The 10,178-nt window shown below is 29.5% G+C and overlaps 2 protein-coding genes across 7 annotated transcripts in view; one reads left to right on the forward strand and one right to left on the reverse strand.

The window, feature by feature from the left end:
• LOC107166099 (protein DOP1 homolog) overlaps positions 1-1,055 on the forward strand; it is a 28,674-nt gene extending 27,619 nt beyond the window's left edge. For all 6 annotated transcript variants that reach the window (XM_015514633.2, XM_089219888.1, XM_015514636.2 and 3 more), the window contains 2 exons: positions 16-121; positions 395-1,055. In XM_015514633.2, coding sequence (XP_015370119.2) covers positions 16-121; positions 395-586 — 298 coding nt within the window. In that variant the 3' untranslated portion in view covers positions 587-1,055. The remainder of the gene's footprint in view (positions 1-15; positions 122-394) is intronic.
• A 5,550-nt stretch (positions 1,056-6,605) lies between these two features.
• On the reverse strand, positions 6,606-10,178 carry LOC107166095 (nucleolar protein 11). Its single transcript, XM_015514628.2, has 7 exons — positions 9,753-10,178; positions 9,522-9,686; positions 8,159-8,374; positions 7,955-8,096; positions 7,621-7,791; positions 7,216-7,504; positions 6,606-7,159 (listed from the first exon to the last, which is right to left on the reverse strand). Exons 1-7 carry the CDS (start codon positions 9,879-9,881, stop codon positions 6,631-6,633), a joined length of 1,641 nt encoding a protein of 546 aa, XP_015370114.2. The 5' UTR covers positions 9,882-10,178; the 3' UTR covers positions 6,606-6,630.

Consider the following 10,178-nt stretch of genomic DNA (forward strand, 5'->3'; position numbering starts at 1 on the left):
TCATATTTGTTTTAGGTACAAGTGGGCTTTTGTTGGACGACCTGAACTATCACAAAACGAACAGAACCCAGTAGAATTTGTCCCCCATGTTTTAAGGATAGCAAAGATAATGGAATCAAAAGTAATTTTACTATATTCTAGTCCACGTGAGTCTGACTGTAAACCATGTATCACCCACCATGGGCACTATTTCCACTACTCGGCTAAGTGTATACAGCGGTATGGTTGAGTATATGGAAAGGGCACCAATGCGCAGCAATGCACATGTTTTTATGGTCATATTCTCGTGGGCTGAAGTATATATTATAGATTATAATATTACATCAACTTGGATATAATGCTCACTTATAAAAACTAAATGTATTTAACAGTTTTATTAAATAATGTATTTTAGTATGGGAGTCCAATAGAAACATACCCAGATACCTTGCTGCCAACTGGTTCTACAGCTCGCTCATTGCAAGACCTTCATCCATTTTTTTCTGCTCTAAGCACTGGCGAGCCACACCCATCCCTAGACAGTTCCATTAGTCAACTAGAGCAAGAGCTTGAGTTGGATTTCCTAGAGCCGATACCGTCCAGATAGGCTGATATTAGTCCGCCTAAATTCACCGTACCTACGACAAGCTGTGATGTTGTACATGTAAATAAAGTTAAATTATTATAAAACAAATTAATATTGTTATTTTTGCAATGATCGTTTTAATGTGAAAAAATATTATTATTATTATTATTATTATTATTATTATTGTGGTTTTTCTGATTGTTAAAGTTTTGTTTCTTTTTTTATTTAATTTGGTGATACGATCATTCCGTTCTAATTAGTAAGAGAACACACATTTTAAAACTGCAAACTTCTAACATCTTAGTTTTCTTTTTGCAACTACTTAAGTATATTTATTATAGCGAAAAAACACTTGCTTGAGCACATAAAACATTAACTTATTAAATTCTATGTTACCTGTTATTGTTGTTAAGTTTGTCGTATTATAGAACTTCGAGCAATATTGTATGTTTAATGATGCAATATAATATAATTAAGTTGGTGTAATTAATTAATATTCTAATTTAATATCATTCAATAGTCATATTCTTCATAAATAGGCTTAATTATTTTATTTGTCATATACATTGTAAAAGTAATTTTAATTTTTAACTAAAAATCCATGAATGTATTCCTTAAGACACCTTAGGTATTTTAACATTAATCAGTTGAATTTGATTATGAAAATTGTGAAATGGTGATTTTTTAGTACAATTTCATGTATCATTTTCTTTTTCCTATCTTTTAGAAAAATTTATGATTTTTTTATAGTATTAAAAAACAATCAACGCATTAAAAAGTATATAAATATTTTTTTACTTTTTATTTTTATTTATTTTATATTTTACTTTTTCCAATATTATTTCTATCTTAAATTGTATCATAATGTTGCTATCTAAAATCTAGATAGCTCTGACTAAGTGGCAAGTGCAAGGATTCCTACTGAAATATAAACAGAAGGAGAAGTTGGAAAATCTGATAACAACATTTACAACTTTTTTTTACAAGTGATACAACAATTAAAATATCAGAGACCATGCCCCCCACACCCCCTGCCCCCCTGCAAAAGCACTTGGCTATTGGACTGGTAATGGTTCATGACTGATTTTGTTTATTTGTCAAATACTTAGATCTATTTGTATGCTGAAAATAGGTTACTAGAAAAATAGTTTGGAAATATTGATATTTTTCTCTCAATATTTATAAGTAAAAAGGAGTTTTCAAATAAAACAAATTATAATGTTCACACAAGTCTAGCATTAGTATATTACAAAGTTTCCAAATTTAAAAATCATAAAGTATTTTTTGATTTCTCATGTCTACGTTCTCTTATTATCTATAACTAATAAATTGCCTATCTAAACATTCAGTGAAAATTTCAAGTATCAGAGGTCATTTGTTTTAGAGTTACACCAAAATAAGAAAATCGCTAGGTGAGAAATCTAGTGAAAATCCAATGTTGTTACAAATTTAAATTTCAAACGCTCATAAAAACTTAATTTGACTTTCTGGTGGATACTTTTTTTATGATAAAGGTTGACAAATTCGTAAGAAATCTTGTATTAAATTTTTAAATCTTAGATTTGAAAAGAAAATTTGTTATGAATTTCTAGCTTAAAATAATTCGTGAATTTTCGTGATTTTTACGTATTTTGTCAAAATTCAAACTTGTAACAATATGTACCATGAATTATATTTTCAAGCTTTTCTACCCAACAAATAAATTTTTATTGGTATTAATTCATAATGAACTAATTATCATCGGAAATTCAAAATTGTATATGCCTATAAATAGTTCAACTTAAGTCGAATTTTTTTGAAAATTGTATGGTGGATAGAATATACTTTTATAAACATTCGGTGAAAATTTCATGTATCTATGGTCATTTGTTTTAAAGTCGCATCAAAAACCAATATCGATTTTGTCGAAAACTGATTGTGCGTAAAATTTCCCATTTTTCCATTCATTTTTAGTTTGTTTACCTCGATTATTTAGAAAAATATTGAGAATTTTTTACTTTTGACCCCAAAGTACCAACTAGATTCACTTTCTGATCGAACGAATTACTGAAGTCGAAAATCCAAGCACTTTTACTGCCCCAAAACGAGATGACAGACACAAAAAAAAGGACACATCATGGTAAAATTATAAAATAAAGATTTGATTAGAATTCGATAATTTACTGGTGTATACCTAATTTCGAACAAAACTGAACTTCAGACGCTCATATAAAACGAATGTAGACTTACGCTCCATTTTTTTCTTAAAAATATTCATTTACAACAACAAACGAGGAACCTTGTGTTAAATTCAATGGTTCATTATCTTTGCCACGATCGATGAACGCAGATGAGTAACGAAAAATTGGATGTGTGGCTCTTGTGGGAAGGCAATTTCAATCTCGCACGAAAATTTTAAATGGAGGAGCCTTCGACAAAAATAATTCACTTTCCGCCCTTCAGCCGTACAAGCAAAGGCGTTTCCGACGGGTAGGCCCGAGCTTACCCTGATTTAAAACTTCTTATGTTAGTACATGTCACACATACTTATGACTTTAAAAGCCAGATAAAATTGCCCTTAAAATTAAAAATTTGTTGACTATACTACAGTACCTATACAAATTATTTTTATAACCAAGCCTGTTATGAATTTTGATCCTAGACACGCCTCTGCATACAAGCACATAATTTACCATTGTATATGGTGTGTTAAAAAAGGCTATATTTAAAACGTTTCGTGAAATTTTCAAATATCCAATGTAACTTGTTTTTGAATTACACCAGAAAATAAGTGATTTTATCAAAACCCAGTGTTAGGTAGCTTTACATACATTTTTAAGGATTTGTTGTGTGGTCCCACCGATGTTTTGTGAGAATGACCAATTCAAAGTCCAGTATAGTCTGCCACTCATCGTGCTCGTGCCACTCACCAGATCTTCTAACACACGACTGATGACTGATATGAGGACATGTATTACGCTGCAAATAGCGAACACTGAACCTAGGACGAGAGAATTATAGCCTAGACTGAAATAAGAGTCAATCTATATGGGTATATAGTCAACCCGAATGATTGAACATTCGCCAGATAAACAGGGTCCAGAGAACACATGGCCAGTGGGAGTATGCGACACGAGTCGGAAGGGATGAGGTCACTAGGTCAGCTAACGAGGCCGTAATAGGTCCCTATAATATCCGTGTAAAATATGTTGAAATCAACCGATGTGGCTGTCATAGGCACAAATAGAAGGGAGCCTGCTGTGGGGCTAAGGCCCTCTAGAATTGCTATAGCCCCCCCCCCCAAAAAAAAAAAAAAAATCTTATAACTTTACAACATAAAATACATTGGAAAGAAATATCGTTTTTCGCGCATCATGAATGATTCGATTGGTACTTGATCACGTTAACAACGGGTTGGTGGGAAATGTACTCAAATGTCTGATAAGAATTGGTACTAAATAAGATTTCAACCCCTCAAATTTCTAACATTATTTGCGCCTATGTGATAACTATAATGTCTATTGCTTAGGTACTATTATATAGGAGTGTTACGCTACTTTAGCACAATTGTTTGTATAGTTGTTAAATGAGTTGCGATGCTTGCGATAAAACTATATGGTAATATAATGTAAGACCAAAAGCAGTGGCGGTCCTACGGGGGGTGGGGGCGATGGGTGGATCGCCCCCCCCCTTGGTTAAATTTAAAATTATTACATGAAATAAATTTTTTTATGACTACTATTTTTGAATACTTATTGTATTTAATGTGAAAAATATTTCCCCCTCCCTTGGAATTGGTCAAGGACCGCCACTGGCCAAAAGCTTATATAAGATATTATTAAAGTTAAAATGTTGAAACTTGAATAATGAATCAACTCCACTATTAGCTTCGCTAATACACGTCACCATAGACACCTGAGCAAGGTCACAACAGACGATACGTCAATATTATCTTCAACCGTCAGATATTTCTGTGTACACAGCATCAGTGGTGCCGAACTTCTTTTAAACTACTGGGGTAAATCTTATTTGAGAGTACCACCTACCCACCCACACCCAAAACAGATAAAGAGGAGCTGAAATTCTTTCAAAAAAGACTATTAAACTTTAAGTTATAAGGAGAATATATATCTTTATTAATACTATTTAGTATTTACCCTATTTTATGTAACAAAAGCAGTCACTCATGATCCATCACTTAAATTTAACTTCTAAAAACAATAATACATTTCTTGCAATAGTGTCATTATATAATTCTTTGTTTGACTTCATACAATCTGGGCTGTAGCTATATGCACGGAGCCACTGACAAGAGGCCGTTTGTACGAATATTACAATTTCATCGAGTGGCATTCTCAATTCAAATATGATAATTTACTAAAATAAAAAAAACTATCGTTTATTTTTAGCGTAATTGGACGAGGGGTCACAAATTCGGTTTTCTACCAAAGACGTTACTGATTCTTGCTACGGTCCTGCACACAATATGTCCGAGAACGGGGAACGAAAAAAGTCTAGTGGGAAATTGTTACCTATAACACTTGAAACATTTAAAATAAAACTTCGCCTCCAAGATTTTTTAAAAGCTATAGCCCAAAATATTAAGTTACATCGTTAATAATTTAGCCAATGGTTTTTTTAATAAATTTGATATTTTTTTTCATTTTAATTAACTATTCCTGACCAGTCATCCAAGTTAGTGATATATATATTATTTATTATATTATTTTTAATATTATTGTTTACAATTCAATAACATATTTTTTTTTTTTTTAATATATCTTGTATTTATTATATATTATATCGATACTTAATTTACAGCTATTGTAGTATTGTCTATATTGCAACAAACTTTTTTCCTACCATCGTCTGAGAACAGGTGTCAAATTGTTGCACAGTGATTCGGTGGTGGGGAGCACAGAAACGACAATCATACGATCCGTACTTGTCAAGCAAAATGGTCGTAGTATAGACCAAGTGTAATCTTTTTCAAAATCAAACAAATTACTGCCGTATTCTTTGAATCCGATCTGTTAAATGGTTTAATTTATGATCGTCGAAGATCTAAGGTTTAAATGGCGAACATGGTTCTACGTTAATTGTATTATTTCAATCTGACCGGTAATGGGTTAATTTACGGTCGTTGAGGATTGAAAGTCCAAACAGTTAAGTGGCGATGGGGTACCTACTGGTTGTAGTTGACGCCTACAAACTCGCGTCCCCCGCGAGTACAAGTGACGTAGCTAGATGGCAAAGGGCCCCGAGGCAGTAATTAATTTAGACCGATATTATAATTTTAATCAATATTTAAAATATTATACATCTTGTAATTTGTAGCCGTTTATAAAAATAATAATGAGATAGTTAATCAATACATAAAACAATAAAATCATTCACCCTTAATAAAAATTCATAATTGGTACTCAATTTTTTTTTAACGTTTACTCTGCGCACAATTTACATTGAATGACTAGGTATAGTTATTTCTGTCACACATAAATAAATTTAATCGTTCGCCGCATGTACCTACTACCTATATTAGCCATAGGATAGCTACGACACTCAGGTTTAGTTGAATGCCTGCCACTTATATTTCTCTTTTATACAATTTATTTTAGAGATATTATATTATGTTATAAATAGGGGTAACGGTGGTATTTAAAAATATTAACACAATAAATACAAAAAATAGAGAAGTATGAATAATTATATTATGAATAATATTATCTAATAATCGTAAAAATAAAAATTGATAAACTTATGCAGGTGTCAAAAATTAGGATATATCTCATTATTTCTTCAAACATATACATGTGCTGTTTTATACAGTATACTGTTTATACCGCGGTTTTTCGTATCTTTTTATCTGTAGTATAAACTGTATAAAAGGTGAATAGCACATCAAGTAACGGATAACTTAACTAGTACTGTAGCGATATCGACCTTTAGAGATCTAGACTGTAACAGGTTTATTTATGGTCTTTTGGTGATTCAAGTGTTGGTAGAGGTATATCACCAAAAAGTGTGTATACAACAGACACAAAAAAAAAAAAACAACAAGTTATATTTTTAAAATACAAATTTACTCAATATAAATTAATTTTTTCAATTTTATATAAATTGTTAAAAGGTCCATCTCGTTTTTTATTGTTAACATTTTTACTCTTTAAAACACGCATTGTATTGTTTTTTTTATATACTGATTCCACATAGTCACATTTGCTATTTATATCTTTTTGAATTTTAATAATAAGTTCAAGTACGTTAGGATCATTTGACAATAATATTTGTTGAAATGAGCAGTCTATCATTAGTGTCATCCAATCAACTAATCTTTCTTCTATCAATTTCTCTTTCATAAGTGAATACAGTGTATTCAAAATTATCAGCATATTCTTAAACGGTATTTGGCGCCGTATACAAGATGGTTTATTTAAAGGTGGATATGCAAATAATTTTAACAAAAGATTTGAATGTTTTGTTATGTTTAAACTACAGTATGACAATATTTCAACTAAGGAATTATCACTAATATCGTTGTTTTCCGTCAGTAACCGAATCAATGATTTATCTTTTTTATTATTAATATGGTCAGTGATTATCATTTCATTTAACCTGAAATAAATAAATAATGTTAAATATTGTAAATATAAATAATTAATAATTTTTACTTTGATTGAGATAAAGCTGAAGTTGAAATTGTATCCACACATTTTTGTTTAGCATAAGAATCCCATTCAATTTCTTCATATTTTTCATTTATTTTAATTAAATTATTATCCATTAACAAGGATAAATTATTCCGTTCACATGTAAAAGGAATCACTGCTAAATTTTGACCTGTTACTAAAAGTAGATGATTTCCAAAACACCACAAATTTGGAGGGCTGGTATAGATTTTAAAATGTTGTACAGAAACTACCATATTGTAATGAAAATTGTATATTACTAAAGCAGCACCTAAAATTACAAAAATATTTTTAATCAACAAAAACTTAAATATATTATATTTCAACATGAATTAAAATATAAAATGTAAAATTAGTATAAGCAACTGTCATAATAATTTTACTGACCATCGCCTTTTGGTTCTGCTCCATATAGAGCAATACAATCTGAACTTAGTTGAATTAAAGTTACTTGTTTTTTGGAATTAACTAAAGTAATTTCTATCAACTGTTTACCAGGAAAATCATTGCTGTTAGTTTCTGCGTACAACTCGTTAGAATACAAGTAACCATTAGACCCTATAAAAATGAAAAATAATGTTTTATAAACAACAAATAAATAAACATTAAGTGATAGTAGCAAAGTGATTTTAAAAAGTAAAACATACTTTATAATAATAAATTAATATATAAAAATACATTAATTAAATAAAAAAAAAAATTACTGACAGACAATACTTACAAAATGTTAAAACATTTAGTGAATCAAAATTTTCTCTAACACAATAACCAAGTAATTTGTCAGTTTTGTTTTTGAAAGATATTTGTAAATTAATTGGCAAAAATGTATCTTCTAACGGTACAGATCGTAATGTTTTTATATTCTGAAATAACAATATTCAAACAACTATTTGTAAAATATAAGCTTAACATTTTTTATATTTACCTTGTTATCAACAGATACAATAATAACTATAGCTTTTGTCCTGAACATACATAATTTGGCTAACTCAATTGTTTCACCATCATTAATAACAGCATCTCTAATTTTTTTCCTATTACCAATTGCTTCTTTTAAACACTCACAATGACCATTTTCAAAAACTGCAACTGCTCCTTGATAATCTAATCTGGTTAAAAGTTTTATAATTTTTGCAGTGAACTGTAAAAATAAATAATAGTTATATATTTTATATATTAAATTGAATACAATATTTTACATAAAAATGATTTAAATGACCAATGATATTATGGTTGAAATCAAATCTATTTAACTATTGGTAAATACAAAAATCACTTTATTATATTTTAACTGATTTTAAAGCATTGTTATAAAATATAAATCATAAGAGAGAAATGCAGCATCTTTCAGGTGGGTTAGGTCAAGGCGTCTCCCACCTAGCTCAACCTTTAGAAGAATGTTAACATAATAAAAATTAATTATACCAATATCGGTTGATTATGTGTACAATTTTATAAATCTTTATGCTTAATATACAAATTAGGCATCTAAGGCGTTTAGTAGTGAAGAAAAACATTTAATTTTCTATATTCTAGAATTGTATCACACTTAGAAATATAGAAGATTGAAGATACAATTGTATCAGAGATACTATCCAATACTGATAAGTAAAACAGTTTTAAAAGATAAAATTAGTCTAGATGTTTTGAAAATACTTAATATACATAATACAATGGAAAAAACTTAAATTGTTAGAAAAATGACAGGTTATTTTCGCAAAAAAACATCCCATTATATCAGTCAACATTTCTATATGTCCACAAAAAAAATTGTATTTTTGATACGTTTGAACTATAAGTACACTTATGAGCAATATTGTATTACATTTTCAAACTTTTTGTCTTATTTTGACAATATATAATGAAGAAAGTCAACAACTTCAAAAGGTTACAAATATCTCAAAAATAGCAACAACTTTTTGAAAATAATTCTTCTTTCCACCAACACAAACTATCTAACTAACCTATAATTTTTAGCACATTAATTAATAATTCAACCAATCTTTTGTAAATCGTAACAGATACTTACTAGTAATATAAAGTTAGTAATTATTTTTCAATTTAGATGAATTAATTTTTAGATGGGGAATAGATATAATGTATTTTACCGTATAGCCTTGTAAGCTATTGCCAAGCTATTGCCTAGTATACTAGCGATTCTGTTTTTTAATTGCCATATTATTAGAACACACCTATTGACTATAAAATTGTAATAAGATACTAGAAACTGAATTTGTCCTAAATAATACATATACAAAATATATCTGATTTACTATGAAAAAACTCACGTTAAATTTCTTCATATCTTTCATCATTAAAGAGCTCCGTAGCCATTTACCGATTCTGGTATAGTTGAAAACACCATAATAACAATTAGTTGATGGATCAAATATCACTCCAGAAGACAATTTATCGGAACTGCTCCAACAATGCACCTGCTTTTGACTTGGCATCTAAACGTTAGACATAATTATGATGAAACTATGTAATATAAAGTTATAACTGACAAGTATACATACGTGAAAACAAGTAACCATGTTCTTCGATAGGGTGACAATAACATTATCTGGTTCGGCATCATTTGAAATCCCCAAGAAATTGGACTCAATAATGGAACCCAAACTATATGATGTATCTAGTTTTATCATGATGTATTTAATTTAAAAACCATTTGCAAGATAATTGTGGCAATTTTTACACGTCATATGTCAAAAAATAACAAACTATAATACCATATTATTAAAATTAAAATATTGAGACCGAACAGGAGAACAAAATAGTGAAGTATCCACTGCCGAGTATCGACTCAGTAATGTATTATACTATTATGTATTAAATTATTAATGCGAATAATGACCAAGTCTAACAATCTGAGTAGTCTGACCACACTACCACAGAACAAAAGTCCGACAGAACAAGTCACATCTTTAGAAGTACAACAGAAA

Source organism: Diuraphis noxia, unplaced genomic scaffold (assembly GCF_037042655.1).
Source record: "Diuraphis noxia isolate RWA-SAM2 unplaced genomic scaffold, SU_Dnox_SAM2 contig0002, whole genome shotgun sequence".
Taxonomy (NCBI): Eukaryota; Metazoa; Arthropoda; class Insecta; order Hemiptera; family Aphididae; genus Diuraphis; species Diuraphis noxia.

Excerpts from the sequence above, each read along its gene's own strand:
- LOC107166095 (XM_015514628.2), bottom strand. The coding sequence starts at position 9,881 with ATGATAAAACTAGATACATCATATAGTTTGGGTTCCATTATTGAGTCC. Across the intron at positions 8,375-9,521 it reads AAGATATGAAGAAATTTAAC|TTCACTGCAAAAATTATAAA; the intron begins GTGAGTTTTTTC and ends TTATTTTTACAG. Across the intron at positions 7,160-7,215 it reads TCAGCTTTATCTCAATCAAA|GTTAAATGAAATGATAATCA; the intron begins GTAAAAATTATT and ends TATTTATTTCAG.